The sequence below is a fragment of the Dipodomys ordii genome, unplaced genomic scaffold (genome assembly GCF_000151885.1).
Source record: "Dipodomys ordii isolate 6190 unplaced genomic scaffold, Dord_2.0 Scaffold3, whole genome shotgun sequence".
Taxonomy (NCBI): domain Eukaryota; kingdom Metazoa; phylum Chordata; class Mammalia; order Rodentia; family Heteromyidae; genus Dipodomys; species Dipodomys ordii.
The window spans coordinates 29,729,307-29,749,245 of record NW_012267219.1 but is presented as its reverse complement, the minus strand read 5'-3'; the positions used below and the strand labels follow the sequence as shown (position 1 = coordinate 29,749,245).

Below are 19,939 nucleotides of genomic sequence, written 5' to 3'. Positions count from 1 at the left end.
ACAGTAGGCTTCTTATAATGTTTGCTGATTGGGATAAAGAATATCTAGGTGAAAATCATGCTCGGAATGCCCTCTTGGTTCCGAAATCTTTTCTATTGGTAGTAATTTCCACAACTGCATGGATACCAGCACTGCCCTTACCTTCTCTTTGTGTTCAGCCTCATATCGTGCACACGGTTGTTGGGAAATATCAGGGCCCTGGAACTTCTTAATTCTCAGAAGGAGCTGACGTTGGGCATATACTAGCAGTGGTGTCACTTGTTCTGTGTATCGCTCACTAGGCACAAGTAAGGAATATATTACATCCGTTTTAAAAAAACCTTGATTTTCCAAAAGAAGTCTGCTCTTTCTAATTGTCATTACTTACTGTGAAATTATATTAAATTGAATAGCAAGTGATACAAGTGTTTCCCATTTTTCCACTTGATATAGAATTTCTAGAGATTTTAACACGAAGTCATGGATCCATTTCAAATCAACCACATTTATGTCATCCAGAGGGTGTTCAAAAACAAGGCTGGAACCACCATTATCATATTTGATATTCCCATAACAACTTGGGACACTGAACTCTCCATTGTCTTCAATAAACTGTAACACATTTAAAAACATTTCTTTATAATTTCAGATTTTACTAAGTATTTTTTCCAACAAATGAACATGATAATATGGCTGGAGATATGGCTCAAGTAGTAAGGTATCTAGCAAGCTCAAGGCTTACCCAGTACTATTAAAAAGAAAAAGAAAACAATTAAAAAAGGTGGGCGCTAGTGGCTCATGCCTGAAATCCTAGCTACTCCAGAGGCTGAGATCTGGTGATTGCAGTTTGAAGACAACCCAGGCAGAAAAGTCTCCATGATATTCTTATCTCCAATTAATAACTCAAAAATCAGAACTGGTGCTGTAACTCAAGTGGTAGAGCACTACTCTTTAGTACAAAGTAGCTCAGGGACAGCACCCAGGCCTTGAGTTCAAGCCCCACAACCAACAACAACAACAAAATTTCTAATGTGACAAAATAACTCAACTTAAAATAACTCAACTGATGCTGAGCACTGGTGGTTCACACCTGTAATCCTAGCTACCCAGGAGGCTGAAATCTGAGGATCTGGGTTCAAAGCCAGCCCAGGCAGGAAAGTCTATGACTGATCTCCAATAAAAACCATCAGAAAACTGGAAGTGTCACTGTGGCTCAAGTGGTAGAGTACTAGCCTTGAGCTAAAGAGTTGAGGGACAGTTCAAGCCCCATGACCAAAAAATAAATAAAAACTCAACTGGACTAAACAATTAAAATACATTTTAATACAAATCAAAGCTTGATCACCTGAAGTGATACCATCCAACAGAATTTTCTGAGCTGTAGTTGTCCTGGTCAATATAATCCAATTTAGTCACCAGACAAATATAGATAATGAACTTCTGAAATGTGACTTAAGTAAGTGAATTTCAAATTTTATTTGATTTTAAATATTTCAAACTTAAAGTGAAATAAACACATATAGCTAATGTTTACTATATTATACATCATAATCTGAGATCTATACTTCTCAACAGTGTACAGTCTCTAGCCATTTAAATAAATAAGGATATTAAACCAACATAGTAGAACTTTTAGGACAAACAAATTTTATTCCTTAGTGTGTTGGTTACTGTGAGGTCTGCCCCAGGCAATACTGACACTGGCCTCCCCACCTCTTAGCTAAGTCTCCACCCAGTACTTGTGTCACCTAGGTAACTGGCACACCTGGAGGCAGTCACTTCCCCCTTTGAGGTCATACTCTGGACCACCCTCAGGTCAAGCCTCACATTAGACCAAGGGAGGGTCCCAGGCCCTGAGGTCACATCAGCATCCTGTGTGACCACACCTTCCCATGCCTGGCTACACCTTCTCCCCCGCCCCTTCTCAGGTGGGACTTCAGCCCCTTCCCTTCAGCCATGAACTTCTCCACCATGCATGGCAGGGCAGCAGTTCGGTAAACTTCTCTTCCTGCCAGAATACCATATGATGTACTCTTCATTGGCTACCTAATTAAAACAACCTATTTAATTTACCTAACAGTTACATTTATTGGTTTTCAGATTATGTCTCATTCATTGATGTCTCATTCATTGATGTCAGGTCAAACTTGTGGAGTGGAAAATATTGTAGAAGGCCTGTTTTACCAAAAGTACAGAGTCATTGTTTCTACCTATGAAGAAGATGGAGGTCTGGAGGATCATATTCCATCCTAACCCATGGCTGGGCACAGTGGCACCTACATGTTATCTCAGCAATGCTGGTTGTAGTCCAGGTTGGCCTGAACATAAAACCCTATCTTGAAAATAATCAACCCAGAAAGAGGCTGGTGGAGTGGCTCATGTGACAGAACACCTGCTTAGGAAGTTCAAGAGCCTGATTTCAAATGGCAGTGCCACAATACCAAAGGGGGAGGATGTTTCCAATAGTTTAATCCTATTTACTCTTTTATTTTCTAGTCATGGGGCTTGGATTTGGGGCCTGGGCACTGTCCCTGAGCTATTTTTCCTCAAGGCTAATGCTTGAGCTACAGTGCCACTTCTAGTTTTCTAGTGATTAATTAGAGGTAAGAGTCTCATGGACTTTACTGCCTCAGCCTCCTAAGTAGCTAGGATTACAGGTGTGAGCCTCCAGCAGCCAGCTTATTCTTCTGATATATCGCTATTACCTATTGCTATTACCTATTTTCCTTCTGAAATATTACAAAGTCACTGTTTATGTGACTTTGTGACTTATTTTTGGCAATACTGGTGTTTGAACTCAAGGCCTTGAACACTATACCACACAAGCCACACCTCTCTAGCATATATTTCAATATATTTCCATAATTTAAATGACAATGTGGTAGATTTTAAATAACTGCAATTTCTACCATATTTGGCATAAAAAAACTGGAATAAAGATCAACTGACAAGTCATCCTCTGAATCTACTTCTTTATCTGTCAAAAAGATTATCATGTAGATTAAATGCACTAAGCTTAGTTTAGGAGGTAGAATGTTTTAGGAGGTGGAAATATTTCCATTTCCTTCAAATTAAGTTATTAGAATAAGATATTTTAGTTAATATTAATGCAAGTTGTATAGTGCAAACAAATAATTATGAAAAGCAAATGAAATACAGAAAATCAAGTGAAAACTGAAGAAAAAGTATCAGTTTACACTCATCCCAGGCTTTATAAGCTTCATAGTAAAAGATACATTTTTTAATAATTTTTAAAATAATTTTTAAATAATTACCTAAATGTCCTTACCTTAAGAGAACTGCTAATTTGTAGTTGTAATAACATATCAATAAGTAATTCTGCTCCCAAATAGAATGGTATAACAGAGGTACAGAGGAAGCCCTCCTGACTAATTGAAAATGTTTTGTAAAGATCTACTGCCTGTTTAAGTAGTATCTGCAGCTCTTGAGTGAAGTTCCAAAAGACTCGACAGCAGTTCTGAAGTAGAGTCCAATAGCCACCACGGTGAGCAAGGACCTAAGGAGAAAACAACAGTTAAAGCTCCAAAGTCCCAAAAGGAGTCCAACTCTACAAACATCGAGGTCAATAATAAAAATTATACCATTTGCTATGTGCCACTCACAAGCTAGATACTGTGATGAGATGTTTACATGTAATATTTAATTTGAATATTAATCCTGGGAGATAGGTACACTAGCATTCTACTCAGTGAGGAGGAAGTGGAGTCATGGTCATCAACCTAGTAAGTGCAGAATAGGATTTGTGCCCCAGTGGTCCATACCTGGAGATACAGCAGTGAGGGCAATTGAATCTGCCCTCATGCTGCTTCCATGTATCAAATAGGGCAGACTTGGGGATTCATGGAGTAATAAATTATATAAAGAACAAAAACACAGAAGTAGGTCAGAACTGGAGAAGGTATGACAAGACTTTTTTCAGACAGGATGTGTTAGCAAAATAATAAACTTTGCCAGAGAACCACCCAGACATCCAGGTACATAGAACAAAGAACGGTTTATTGCCAGAAGAGGGGGGCCGGCAAGACTTCTTCTCACAAGGGAGGAATGAGAAGAAGCACCAGCTATTGTCGAAACCTAAGAGGTTTAGGAGGGGCTAAAAGGGGATAGGAGGTTCTGGTGTGGACCTGTGGGCCAGGGGCTTTATCATGGTGGGCTAGGATTTATGGCTGCTATCCAAATAGTAGGTAAGAGTCTTGCAATTGCCCAGACCTAAAGGTCATTTTAAATGGCTCTTGTTGCCTTATATGGTGATAGCTGCCCCAGAGAAGTGCCATCCCAAGGTAAAGGGGGCTGGAAGTAGTTTATTTACTGCCTTTACTACATGGGCCTAGTGTTGCTTAGGAAGGGAGCATGCTAAGGTATGGAAAAGGGAAGGAGTGGACTAAGCTATGGGAAGGGACTCATTTTGCTAACAAGATGGTCAGGAGAGAAGTCTTCTCTAAGGAGGTGGGAACCCAAATGTTGCATGAAGGTGGTAGATTTGGGGCTGTGGAGACAGAACATTTGAAATTTAGGGAACAGTAAACAGAGGATGGAGGTTGGAAATGCAGGCTGGGGGAGAGAGGGGGGAACAAGTTTAGTGATTTCAAGACCACAGGATGAGAGTGGGCTCAAGAAGAGCAGGAGAAAGAAGAGCTGAGTTCTACAGAGTATGTGGAATTCAGATCTTCCATAACCCCTGAAGCTAGAAAGAAAGGAAAATAAGAGTCAATGCTTATAGTGGCCAAGGGGATGATTGGTGTCTACCTGACATTTTGTAAAATTCACCCTGTCCACTCCTTGGAGACTGCAGAAATATACATGTTCTTCTGTTATCTAGAAAGAATAGTTCCCTTTTCCACACAAGAAGGGTTAAGTATATGCATTTCCTGCTGTGAGAAAAAAGACTCATCTCTTTATAACTGATGGTTCCAGTTCTGTGTTTAACCATTTACTACATAGTGTCTTTAAAGTATATAAAATAGTTAATAGTTTAGCAATCTATTGCATATTTTTAAAGCATGAGACAAAAAAGCATTGCAAAGAAAATGTAAGTGGCCAACAGAGAAAAGAGATTGGGCTATGAAGAGGCCATTCTACAGCTGTGAAGTATCTTCCCCTGGTCCTAGAAGAAAGAAGGTTGTAGTTTCCTAGGAGACAGCAAGACTCCAGAGAAGATCCTATGGCATCACAAGAGCGTCTGTGTCCTACATGTGGCATGAAAGCAGCAGGACATGTGTGAGAGTCACAGGAATTTCATGGACAAGGACAAAGGCTACATGGGCTGAGTAGATGACAGAGAACTAAAGGAGCATACTTGCTCTCTTGACAGCCTGACACTGCATAAGACTTCAGAACTAGAAAAGAGACACACCTCAAAAATGGCTGTAGCTAAATCCAATAAGATGATGTCACGACAAAACTAAAATTACATTCAAAACTAAATACATGTGGGATGTATCTTACATGCCTGATTTTATGGGCTAAGATTTATATATGATCAAATAGAAGAAGTATCTTACCATTGCTCTTCTGCAATATAAAAAAGTTTTCATAAAATGATCCAGTCCCAAATTTGATGTTCGATCCTTTTCTTTGACATTAAGAACTAACTGAGAGTCAGACTCATACATTATTTGTGGCTTACAAAGAGTTTCTTCCTTGGCTTTAGCATTCAGAAGTTCAGAAAATTCTTCATACTCTACAGTTTAAAAAAAAGGTATAACATTATTTTTAAAACAGCATAACACAAACATCAAATGAGCAATCCAAATACTAAATGCTCCATAAAATTTGGAGCAAGGGTAGACTAACAGAAGCACAACAAAGCAGGGGAAGTTACCAAAGACAGGTACTTAAATGTGAGAGCACAGGCTGGATTTAGTCATGTATAAAAATACGGAAAACATTTCATGCAACAGTGAAGGCAAAAGGTATAATGCAGAGAGAAGAATGAACATATTTAGGGAGAGCAATGACAATCCCACTGGTTTTTAATTTCCTCCAAGTAGTTATATCCATGACACATGCACTACAGAGCAAGTTTCACTCTGAGTTCATCAGTGCAGCAACCTTGGCCATTCATTTTCCTGCAGGTATAGCAGCAAAACAGAAACACTGTGATGAATGTAATGGCATACATCATAATCTAAACTTCTAGAGACGCAGAGTCAGGACGATCATGATTTGAGGTCAGCATGGGAAAAGTTAGCAAGACCCTGTCTGGAAAAAAAAAGCTAAACTAAAAGCAAAAGCCTATGTGTAAGAGAAGGGGAGGGTATATAGTTCAAATGATAGAGTTCTTGTCTAGTGAGCATGAGGCCCTAAATTCAATTCTTAGCCCACCCCCAGTACTACAAAGCAGTAATGATTTTCCTCTCACAATCTTCTTTTCAAACTACCATACAACAATTCTCAGTAGCAGAATACCCTATTGCTAATAGAATTTTAGGTTATAACCAGGAAAATTTTAGATATTATAATCTTATACAAAAATCAGTCTATACCTATGGAATTTACCATCAATATACAAAAATATTATTTGCAAGAACCAGTTAAACCTAATTTATGCTTAAAAGAAATTAGCATGTTAAGTATGTGAATCAGCACTACTGATGTATTAAGACCTTGATTAATAATAATTTATAAGGATCTTAAAATGCTAAATAAATGGGTTTGTGATAAATGAAGATAATAAAAATAAATTTTATTCATAACACGGGTGGTATTTGAGTGACTATCTACTGGTTGGGAAGTGTGTTCAGTCTCTCCATCTTTGCAGAAAAGCTTATAAAATCATCCATATTTGGCACATGTCATCAGCACAGCACTCAGATTCAGAAACATGGTATGCACTGACTCTATCTCCCAGGGTCCCCTGACACCTAACATTTCTTGGTCCTGTTAGCAAAATATTATTTCATTCATCTTGGAGTGAGATTTTACAAAAGGTGCTAGTTGGAGATCCTAGGGCAAAAAGTGAACTGTCCTTTGACAATAAATTCATCTGTTATGAATATTTTTGTGCTTGTTTTATGTTAGTACATTTAGTGGAATTAGAAAAGTTTCTTCTACTAAACCAGTAGAAATAATAAGTCTGATAACAGTTCTTCAACTGTCTTTAACCACTCGATGCAACAATATTTGACAAGAGCAGAATAGTCAAATGGGTTTATATTGGAACATACAGAATAGGTATTTATGAATATATGTGATGACACAATAAAATATCTATTTTTAATACAGCAAATTCCATACCAAAACTCTATGACTTGCCAGGTTCAGGAGGCTCATGTTTGTAATCCTAGCTATTCAGGAGGCTGAGATGTGAGGACTGAGATTCAAAACCAGCCTAGCCAGGAAAGTCTTGAGAATCTTATCTCCAATTAAACACCAGAAAGCTGGAAGTGGAACTGGAGCTCAAGTGGTAAAAAGAACTCGTTAAGCACAAAAGCTCAGAGACAGCACCCAGGCCCTGAGTCCTGAGTTCAAGCCCCAGAACCAACATCACACACACACACACACACACACACACACACACACACACACACACACACACTTCTATGACTCAAGTAAATATAGCTGGAGTTTTGGAAAAGGGCATGTATACCTTTTTGTGCCCAGGGGTGTGTGCATACGTATGTTTGTATATGTGACTGTGTTACCAATAAATAAAAACCTACAGACAATTAGTAAATCAAAATACTTATCTTACCTGGTGATAAAGTTCCCTTCTTTTTTTTAGTTGAAAGGAAATTAAGTATTCCCTTGTAGTTTTCTACTTTCAATTTTGCTGTTGGTAATACAGTTCCTGAATTATATAGTGAGAACAGATTAGGATCACAGGTTCGGAAACTGCAAATGTAAATAAACCACACTTAAAAACGATATAGACAAAACTGAATAAAGTATGTCAAATACAATGCATTTTTATTTTTTAAAAATGTAATAAGCTCTCAAACATTTTGATGGGCTCTCAAATTTTAGAACATAAATTTGGGCACTTAAAGCCTTTCTTATTAACTTTTAAAATTATGCAATGTAAGCCTGCTCTTAAGAATTTTAAATTAATATCTAGTTCCCTGAAAGTATGATTGAAAATGAAAATTAAAAAATCTACACTCTCTCAAAGAGCACTAGAACAAAAATTTGTGTCAGACTAAAGCCAACTGACTTAAGTGCAACTCAGTGAAGATGGCTACTATATAGAACAAAATGTCCATAACTGCTATTTCTTTTTAAAAATAAAGACTAAGCCATAAACAGCTTTCTACCAAAAACAATTAAATAGGTACTATATATATAAAATCAAGGTCTTAATAAAATCAAAGTTAGCAGCAAGTTACAATTACACAAATTTAGTCAATGTCTTATTGTGCTAGCATGAGACCATGTATATTTTGTTATACATAATTGGAAGTTGAAAGACTTCCTCATTCCAGAATAGTAAGGAAATCTATCTTTTCCCTGCCAGTGATTTTAACCAAAATTCTGGAGAAGCACAGATACCAGAACAAAATTCAAGTGGATTTCAATTTATGTATCTTTTCCTCATTACATTATTAAGATACATACTCTCTTAACTCATATTCCTGTCCCTAGTCTTTTCTCTCTTCAATCCATTTGTATGCTACTGCTATAGAAATTTCTTATAATGGCACTTCTCAAAAATCTTCAATAAACTGGGTTCTTGCCATTTTAGCTTTGTAGGAGGCTGAGATTGGGAGGATCACTGTTCCAGGCTAACTCGGACAGAAAACTTAGAAAGAAAACTCTAAATAGTAGAAATGGGGCATGGTGGTATCATATGAGCTCAGACAAAAAGGCTAACATAGATGGATCACAATGTAGATATGCTCCTGGGCTGGAGGTGAGACCTTATCTCAAAATAAACCATGTTAAAAAAAAAAAAAAGCAGGGCTGGAGGCATGGCTAAAGAAAGGTCTTACCTGCTTAGCAAGAACAAAGCCTTGAGTTAAAAAAAAACTCCAGTACTGCAATAGTACTAATATTTATACTAATAATAGTACTGATCTAATAATGATAATCCTCAATAACCCCCTACTGCTTAGGTTTCATAGGAATCCATGATCTGGTACCAATTTACTCTTCTAATTACTTCACACCACGCCCTTTCATATGCCCTAGAATCTGGTCAGACTACTTGAGGTTCTTATCCTGTTTCTGTGCTCCTGCAACTACCAAAAACACCTATTTTCCCACTTGCTCACTTCTAAACCTTGCCTATTCATGCCTGCTACATCTAGCCAGAAGAGAATAGTCCAAGGAAGATGACACCTTTCATTGTAGGTACTAGTGAACATCGGTGATACAATCTACCAGTCTCTTACTTGTACATCTTCCTCATCTTCTCGTATGTGCTACAGCTAACTCAGTACTTGGCAGATATTTTTTGCATCATAGGTACTATATAACCTTTTTAATGGTTACATGACATTCCATATTATGTACTTATCTTCTATTTCCCTCAACACTTAGCCAAAAGCACTCAAAAGAGTTCAAAAATGTCTATTAAACTAATGACAGAACTTTATTATATGAGAAAACACAATCTCTTTATAGAGATTTCAAATATAGAAAAGAAATATTTTCATCAGGTATACTAACATTATCATGAAATTATCCTTGCACTGAAAGCCAGACTGACACATATGCGGGATTTATACAAGTTAGAACTTCATAAGTAAGGATTTATATCCCCAGCACTTGTTTGGAAAAGATTCTGACATGCTAAATTAAGAAATATCACAATGGCTAGAATACACAGGGATGTTCTATAAGCCTCAGAGTCTTGGGCATACAAATGCACAATCCATGTTCATGAGGCTAACAAAGTGTGATTTACTAATGCTATACTATACCTGACCAATGGGTGTGAAGTGCCAGGTTTCGCCTTCGTGCGCTCCCCTAGCTTTTGTAAAAGCAAGTGGTAGTGTGCGCTTGCCAGAAACAGGTTCATCTGAGCTCTCCAAGGCATTTCCTCAAGAAATATTTGATGAAATCTCTTCTTTCTAATGTAATTTACTACTATTGGAGTCAAGCAATCTCTCAAGCTTCGGGATGCTATTTTTCTAACATCAGCTCTCTTATTTCTGCCAAGGGAGAAAGATGTTTAAAATTGCACAACTTCCAAGTATGTAATAAAGAAAAAGGTTTCTAATTATCACAAAATACATTAAGAAGATACTTGACTTCCCTTATGCAAATGTTTCTGGTTTGCTTATCATTTCCTCAGTGCTAAAAATGTGAAATAGGATGGAAAAGAAGACAAGGATAAGCACCAGAGAAAACGACAACACATATTGCCTTGAAGCTTCTCCCATGTTCCAACCCAACCTAGAGATTTTCTTGTCCATAACCAAAGGTTACTGGGATTTAATGCTCATACTCATGGAGCAAAATTTTGCTTAATATGAAACTCTAAAGGAAATGAAAATAGTCAAACTTAAATTATATGCTACAGAAAAGATTTTCAAATTTTAGTTAATATTTAAGTTTGGTTTTAGTTTGGGTTTGAGCTGCTTGAGATAATATTTCCACTATGTTGCCCAGATTGGCCTCAAATTTACATCCTCCTACTTCAGACTTTACATGTTTTAGTGATATCTTATTTGGGTTCTTAATTATTAATTTTTAAATAATTATCATGAAAATTATAAACATTAGTCTTTTCCATATGTGAGGTCAGTTCTCAAAAAGGCCAGGAAGCTCCCAGGTGATTAGCCATATCCTCCTTGCTCTTGAAAGTGAAAGTTAGAAGAAAGGCTTCCTTCAGATATGATGTTGATTGACAGACTCCACATGGCTTGGAAGGGCACTAACCACAGCCTACCAATGATGTAGAATGCCTCTCATTTCATCATCTCAAAGTCTGTTAACATTATCGAATTCCAACAACCACATTTATCACACTGGTAGTGATGGCCACACAAGTTTTACAAATTGTTTAGAATAATATATATATATATATATATATACATGCACACATATAAAATTTCCGTAATCTGAATGAGGTCCATGGATTTTATCAGTGTCAATTTCCTGTGATATTGTACAACAATCAGACACTCTTAGAAACTAGACGATGGCTTTATGGAGTCAATTTCTTATAACTGCATATAAATCTACAATTATCTGAAAATAAAATGCACTATACAACAAGTATGTCCACATTATAAAGTATTCAAGATTAAATTTAGGGCTATATACTACAGACTAGAAAGAAAAGGAAATAAGAGGTTAGAGTATTGCAAAGGAATCAGCAGAACATTATCTGTTCACAGTTTGAATTCCCATTCAAAAAATTAAAAAGCTGATCTAAGAAAAGCAGAGAATAAAATAATGGTCACTAGAAAGCATATGTAGAGAAAGATAAATAGATGTTAGATAATATAGTTAAGATAGGAGGGATTTATTCAAGTATTCTACCACAATAAGATAACAATGCTTAACAAACATTTATTTTTAAAAATTTATTGTTTCAAAATAATCAGATTCCCAACAGATAGAAAAGATAAATATTAGAGGAGATGGAAATTCTATCATCGTACATTGTATACATGTATTAAATCAGCATACTGTACCCCATAAACATGTACAAACATGACATGTAAATTAAAAACATCAAAAGAATATTAGATTCTCCTTCAAAATAAGGAATCTCCTCACTAAACTACTGTTACCACCAATTGCTCTACAACCAGTTATCCTACAGCGCATCATTCTTCTCATTCATAAAATATATAGGACTTTAAAATATCTGCTTGGTGTTTCTAAACTTAGTTACTTCATTCTTGTCACCAGTACACAAGCTCCTTGAAGACTATGATTTTTTATGCCTAGTTCACCAGTGTATCCTCCATACCCGAAATAGTGCCTGACACCTGCCAATAAATGTTTGAGGTGTTGTTTTTTTATTTTTCATTTTTTGGCCTGGAGCTAGAACTCTGGGCCTGGGTGCTGTCCCTGAGTTGTTCTGCACAAGGATAGCACTTTACCACCTGAGCCATAGCTTCACTTTTGGCTTTTTAGTAAATTGGAAATTCAAGTGTCGTAGACTGTGCTGCCTGGACTTTGAATCAGGATCCTCAGATCTCAGACTCTTGAGTAGCTAGGATTACAGGCCTGCGCCACTGGTGTCTGACTCACATAGCAATAAACGTAAGCTTTTAATTAATTACTTAATACCTTTCATGTTCTGGCAATTCAAGTAAATTTTGATTTTTGGAAAAAAAATCCTTGAGGGTTTCTCTTCTTCTACGTCTTCTCCTTGCTCCAACTTCTGAACTCTTAGTAGATGGGATAACAAAAATATTCCAAATTAAATATAAGCTTTGAAACAAACACTTAATGCTTATCTTCTAAGATTGAGACATAAGAGTTTCTCTCTATCATTCAATTGAAATTACTATCAAATGTAATGTTAATACCCCTAGACAAAGATCTTTGACTATAAAAACCCTATATGATAACTTAAGAATCTATAATGTATCACAGAATTACAAAATTATGTTTTTGGTATTTCCTTCTGTTTCATATTATAAAATTAAAATGTAGTCAATCATTTCTAAATACATGATCTCATAATTTTTTTGTCAGTCATGGGTCTTGAATTCAGGGCCTGGGCACTGTCCCTGAATTCTTTTGCTCAATATGGCTCCACTTCCAGCTTTCTGGTGATTAATTGGAGATAAGAACCTCACAGACTTTCCTGCCTGGGCAAGGTTTTGAACCATGATCCTCAGTTTCCTGCGTAGCTACAATTAGAGAGTCATGAGTCACCCCAAGCTTGGCATAATCTCCAAGTTTCATTAACTTAAAATTCAAAACTCACTAAAGCTACCAGCACAACTATGTTCATTGCAGCATTATTTACCATAGCTAAGAATTGAAATCATCCCAGATGTCCCTCAGTAGATGAATGGGTCAAGAAAATGTGGTTAATATACAAATGGAATTCTATGCTTCCATAAGAATGGCATCATCCCATTCATAAGGAACTGGAAAGACTTGGAAAAATTCTATTAAATGAAGTAAGCCAGACCCAAAGAAACATAGGCTCCATGGTTTCTCTCATTTATAATAATTAGTATATGTCTAGGACAGTCCTAGCAAAGGATCACAATAGCTCAATAGCCATACACATATGACATGTAAAATGATGCTAATAGAAGTGAACTCCAAGAAATGGAGACAAGAGGGATTTTTGTATTTTTTAATGTATTGTGTGAAATTATTTCTTTTTTCATTCATTTTTCCTCCTTTGATTTATCCCCATTGTTACTGTCTTTGATTTTGGTACATACATTTCGCTATTGGGGAAGGAAAGGGGAATAACAAAATGGTGAGACAAAGTACAAAGGGTGATTCAATGCAACAGCGATACTCACAAGACACTATGTTGGAAGTGAACTTTACAAATTGGAGGTAAGGAGAACCGAGGGGTAGGGGAAGTGGGAAAAAATGAGGAAGCAGGTAACACTATTTGTCAATAAATGTACTCACTACCTTACTTATGTAACTGTAACCCCTCTGTACATCACTTTTACAATAAAATACAAGTTTAAAAAATTCAAAACTCAGAAGAAACTTACTTTTCCAATCTCTATTATTACAGCCTTGAACTTCTTTGGATATTTCCCTGTCTTTTTATTAAAAATATTTTCCTTATATTTTTGTTTCTTTACTCCAAGTAGAGACTCATTCCTCCTAATATAAAAAGATAAAGTTAGCCAGAAAGATCTGCAAAAGGTATCAAACTACCCAAAAGTAATAAAATGTTACTGAATTCTATTACTAAAATTATGTAAGAATGAAATCCAAAAACTGCTGTGTCCCATTCATAAATCAGACAGTGATCTCTGTTCATGGAGAAACAGAAGGCCTCTGAGAAGAGCAAATCATCAGTCATACTATAAGATACAAGGAGCTGATGTGTCTATAAGAAATGGACAAGAATTGAAGGCATCATGTAGACATAAAGAAAATAAATACAGATAATTCCCTTTACACTAAGAAAAAAAACTATATCAGAGTAACCTAAGACATATCTATCTTGTGAGAGCTCCAGCAACTACTGACTTCTGGATACCAAGAGAAGCCAAACACTACATATCTGTTGAACTTTCTTCCTCTCCTAATCATGCAAAGGAGTTCTTGACCTTCTCTTCACATTTATGAACTTTAGTGGATTCCCCTTCTCCAAATGATTATCCTTCTATTGATACTTAGCAGTTAATTTTTTTTCTAAAATTTATATACTTTCTAGAATTTACATTTCTTTTAGGAAGTACTTGCCAGGTACAGAAAAATTCTGCTGTAACATGACAAATGGGATCCAAAAATGTAAATTGAATAAAATGAAGAAGTGCAGCAGTACAAGGTTAATGCAGTAACTGGGTGTACAGATAACTAATTCCTGGAGTTAGAATGTATTATATGATCTAGTCCATCTTGGTCCCACTGGCAGTTGCCCGGCCACTTCAATTTTTATGAAGACTAAAATCCTATGGTTGGTTGGGACTCCAGCACAGTTGCAGCAACTTCAAGAATCTCCCAGTTAGCTGATATTCATTTATGCTTTTCTTTTCTGGCTGAGATAGAAAGCCTTAACCAATCATTGGTAGGGGGTTGGGGACTCAAACTCTGCAACTTACATCCTGAGATCAATTGCCTGCCATATTCCACTGAGATTAGTCTCTTCTCCATGTCTTTCCTATCATACCAAATATTTGAAGGTTGTGTTATGTTGCTCCAGAAATAAATGAGAAGGTAAAGAGAATATAAAGATATATACACTTAGACTACCACACGCCTCAGCATTTTCCTTCATGCACTAAAATACTTGGAGCCACTGGGCACATCAAACTTATCTACTTGGTGACTTCAAAGCTTTGCTGGTTTTCAATGCTGTTTGTGGTATGTTTAAAAAAAATTGTGCCAGGGGCTGGGAAGGTGGCTCAGTGGTAGAGTGCTTGCCTTGCAAGCATGAGACCCTGGGTTCAATTCCTCAGCACCACAAAAGCAAAAAAAAAAAAACCGGAAGTGGTGTGACTTCAGTGGTAGAACACTAGCTTGGAGCTGAAGAGCTGAGGGATAGCACCCAGGCCCAGAATTCAGGCCCCACAACCAACAACAACAAAAAATAATAATTGTGCCAGTATGGGGCCTGAGCTCTGTCCCTAAGCTCTTTTGCTCAAGGTTAGCACTCTATCACTTAAGACACAGCTCTACTTCTGGCTATTTTGGTAGTTTATTGGAGAGAAAAGTCTCACAGACTTTTCTGCCTGGATGGCACTGAACTGCAATCCCCAGTTTCAGCCTCCTGAGTAGCTAGGATTACAGTTGTAAGTCACCAGCACCTGGTTTATGGTTCATGGTTTTGTTTTGACAGATCATATTTTAAAATTTTTACTCAGTCAGCATTATTGATCTTCTAATTTATGGAATTCATTATTTTTATTCTTATAAATACCTGTCTTTAACATTTTGGTCCCAATGGTTTCACATATATATTCTTACTACCTCACAAACATAAATATGTTATATATACTAAGAATGACTGACTTATATATTACTTCCCACTTTCTTTTTTTGTCATGGGGCTTGAACTCAGAGCCTGGGAACCATCCCTGAGCTTTTTAATTCAAGGATAGCACTCTACCATTCGGAGCCACAGCTCCACTTCTAGTTTTGTGGTGGTTAATTGGAGATAAGAGTCTCACAGACTTTCCTGCCCAAGCTGGCTTTGAACCATGATCCTCAGATCTCAGCCTCCTACGTAGCTAGGATTATAGGCATGAGCCACTAGCACCCTGCTTACTTTCCACTTTTTTATTCTCTTGTTATAGGGCTCTGCTAACACAGCCTACTAAAGTCAATATACTAGAAAACTATACTCATGTTTTAAAATAGCTTTATGTGAAATAAAAATTATCCACTTTTAATTATGAAAGAATTACTCTAAACAAATTTGAATTATTCAATTTTTTAAATTTTTACTCAACTGTTACAAAACTTTCTAGAAAATCATTACTTTCAACTAGATTTTTAAAGCTATTAATGTTAACTTATAATTATGCTAAATTATTACGATTGTTAAAGAATCATCTATTGGAGTTAACCAATTAGATTCTCTTAGAACCAACTTATAATTGACTAATTTCAACTTTTATTGTTTTCTTCTTTCTTTGGTTTCTTTCCTTTTTTGTTTGTTTGTTGCTGTTATTGGTCATGAGGCTTGAACTCTGGGCCTGGGTGCTGTCCCTCAGCTCTTCCACTTAAGGAAGGCGCTCTACCACTTAAGCCACAGTGCCACTTCCCGTTTTCTGGTGGTTAATTGGAGACAAGAGTCTCATGGACTGTCCTGCTCAGGGTGGCTTTGAACCAAATCTCTGAACCTCAGATCTTAGCCTTCTGAGTAGCTAGGATTACAGGCATGAGCCACAGATGCCTGGCCTATTTTTTGATGTCAATAAAATTCTACCTAATTTTATTTTCTTACTTTGTAACAGAGACTTTTAAACATAATCTGTCTCTTGGGGCTGGGAAGGTGGCTCAGTGGTAGAGCACTTGCCTTGCATGCCTGAGGCCCTGGGTTCAATTCCTCAGCACCACATAAGCAAAAAGAAAAAAGCCAGATGTGGCACTGTGGCTCAAGTGGTAGAGCGCTAGCCTTGAGCTGAAGAGCTGAGGGACAGTGCCCAAGCCTAGAGTTCAAGCCCCATGACCGGACACACACACACACATACACACACACTCACACACACACACACACACACAAATCTGTCTCTAACTGCTATTTCATATACATTTAAAATCTAGGGTTCCTCATTAGAATTATTTTCAAGAGCACTTTTTTTTTTTTTGCCAGTCCTGGAGCTTGAACTCAGGGCCTGGGCTTTGTCTCTGGGCCTCTCTCATGTTCAAGGCTAGTGCTCTACCCCTTGAGCCACAGCACAACTTCTGGCTTTTTCTGTTTATGTGGTACTGAGGAATTGAACCCAGGGCTTCATGCATGCAAGCATTCTACTACTAAGCCACGTTTCCAGCCCATAAGAGTACTTTACACTAGGTTTAGTCCTTTGACTAAACATATAAATGTTATTCCCTTCCTATTTTTCCTTACTGCTAAGTGACATCTTAAACTTTATGTACATTTAGTTTTGACTAAATTTTTAACTAAAACAAATGCTTTAATTGTGATCAATTCTCTGATTTTCATTGCATGCTGCATTTAGCAAAAGCTATTCCTTCCTTTACTTTTTGAAAATATGAGCTCATCTATCCCAAACTTTTTCTCTAATGTATAAAGTACTTATTTTAAAGAGTTTTTAAAGAAATGTTTCTCTACTCTTTTGCTACCATTTTTTAAAATCTCATGTTACTGATATTTACTTTTATTAAAATGAAATGGATAGATTTATGTCCTATGGTGTCAAAAAGCCCACTTATCAGTTATTGCAGGGTAAGCTGAATTCATTTAGGTTCCCTCATAGTTGGCATGAGACATGATCATTTTCCCTGGGAGCAAAGAGAATTATTCAGGCTAAGAAAATAAGAGGGTCCACCTGTACAGGTGGACCCATTGCAACAATGAGAAGTACAAGTTGTTATGTCGAAAACAAACTTTACAATTTTGGGGGTGGGGAGCGGGGAGGATTGCGTGGGGAGGCAGAGGGAGGATGGGAAGGGGAAACAAAGGAGGAGGCAACAATGCTTGATAAGAAATGTACTCATTATCTTGCCCATGTAATTGTAACCCCTCTGTACAGTATTTTCACAATAAAAAATAAATAAAAATTTTAAAAAAACAATAACAACAACAACAAAAAGAAAATAAGAGGGATAACTTTAAGGCTTACTACTTCTATCTCAGAGACGTCTCATTCATACATACAAATGGAAATGATATGAAATGGTTCCTGCTCATTAAGACAGGAGAATTAGAAACCCGTGATACACAACCAATATTGGACTTTAAATATGTGTATGAAGGGGCCAAAGGCCACACATCTATCCATCCTGGCCCAATAGAAAAGACCTAATCTATTTCCTGTTGGAAATCTGAACAAGCTCTAGCCTTATTTCTTCATTCAGTTACATAAATATTTTTACATTTACTTGCTGACACAAACATAAATCTTCACTATCTCCCAGGTGACAACTACATAACCCACCCCACTTCTTTTTTATCCAGCTCTGTGACTTAAGGTTGTAAACTTAAGGTTATAAAACTGATATTGCAAGTACCTTCTCAAGAAGTCATGAACAGGAATAGTTATCTCCACCAAAATGTGAAATTTTTCATCATTCAGACACTTAAGCATAACCTGTGTAAAGAATTCCAGGAATCTAGGTCTTTGCTTAAATTTCATAACTGTAAAAACAATTAAGTTTAGATACAGTTACCAATATAGTAATTATGGGTGCTGAAGCATTACTAGTACTAATAATAATTTGTTCCAAGTAGAGGGTTCATTAACTTGTCTTTTTGATTTCTTACTTTAAAAAAATATGAGTTTGATGTGAAGTATTAGTTTTTCTAACACCAAATAATACTTTACAGTCTATATTTCTCCCACATCTCAAAAAGTCTCAGTGCTGAGAAAGCTTGCATTCAAGTTGGCTTTACTGTATGAATCACTAGCAAAGGGGCAAAGGTTAGTAATTGTCATAAGTAGTTATTTCTTGTCTTATTGTACATAGTTAAGGTCATAACTATACATAGTTTATATAGATAATATTTCACTCTGGGTTGCTGTCTCTTCATAGTTGAACTTAAAAAATCACTAATGCACTTTTCAATGCCCTCAATTTTATAAGCTGTCTTAATTTTATATGCACTACCAAAAGAAGTCACCATGATGCTTCTTTCTTTCCGGTACATATTTAGGTGTGTTTCACTACTTTGCATTTAAAATTCTGCAGTATTCTGAATGGGTAAGAACCAAAAATATTCTACTGAGAGCAGGTGAAATCTTTATAGACTCCACACCATAACCATTCCTCAGTAGTAAGCAAACAGCACGTGCACATTCAGATCACCTACCTTCCTTCACAGAATTTTTCACAGACCAATTTAAAACCACAGGATAAAGAAAGATAGGGTCCTCTATTCCTGAGAGTTCATACGAAGTATCTAAGTTTAAAAGAAAATCAGTAAGCTTCAGGTTTTGTTCTGAACAACCAAGAATAAAAATTCTTTGGAACTCTGAAATGTATAAGACTATCATTAATTTTTGAAGCTTACAAAGAATACTGTAACCTCAATTGTTTCCTTTCATTATTTTCCCCTAAAATTTAAGGGACTCACCACCAAAACTATAAATTATATTAAATTTTTCCTAGTATAATTATTATCTTTCAAAGTCAGTAAAGTAGAGCAGAGCCACTAGCACCAGACTGGCTGGGTTCAAATTCTAACCCTGATACTCTTTAATTTTGTGAAACCTTGGGAAGTTACCTAGTAACTCTCTATCTCAGTGTTCTTATCTTTAAAAATGAGGATAATATGTTCATTTTTTATTTGGTTGTTATATATTATTTATATAACTCTTAATGTGCATCAAATACTTAAAATAGTGTCTGACACATGGAAAACACTGCCTAAAATATGATTTTTATTATTTTTATTTGTTACTGGTTGACTAGTAATATCAAATTGCACTTCTTAGTAAAATGTTTTATTGCTATTGTAAAAGTGAACAAATCACCTTTATAGAACATTTTATATATAATGGTTTATGCTTTTATATGTAGCAAGAAAATTACACTTTTTCAAAAACTAGGTTTACTAATTTTAGGAATGAGAGAACATTGATTTCAATTAGTAAATTTTCCTCAGAATCAGAGTGGAAGTTGAAAGAATGTAAACAGTAAAACCACCAAACAATCAAATTTTGTGAGGCATACAGTAAGAAAGTTTACATGGGGCCATAGA

At 36.3% G+C, this 19,939-nt stretch overlaps 1 protein-coding gene across 1 annotated transcript in view; it reads right to left on the bottom strand.

The window, feature by feature from the left end:
• Cfap54 (cilia and flagella associated 54) overlaps nucleotides 1–19,939 on the bottom strand; it is a 269,955-nt gene that overhangs the window by 153,231 nt on the left and 96,785 nt on the right. Inside the window, 10 exon segments of the mRNA XM_013018973.1 lie at nucleotides 142–277; nucleotides 368–591; nucleotides 3,269–3,496; nucleotides 5,502–5,680; nucleotides 7,694–7,833; nucleotides 9,861–10,091; nucleotides 12,187–12,287; nucleotides 13,593–13,707; nucleotides 18,250–18,376; nucleotides 19,049–19,138. Coding sequence (XP_012874427.1) covers nucleotides 142–277; nucleotides 368–591; nucleotides 3,269–3,496; nucleotides 5,502–5,680; nucleotides 7,694–7,833; nucleotides 9,861–10,091; nucleotides 12,187–12,287; nucleotides 13,593–13,707; nucleotides 18,250–18,376; nucleotides 19,049–19,138 — 1,571 coding nt within the window.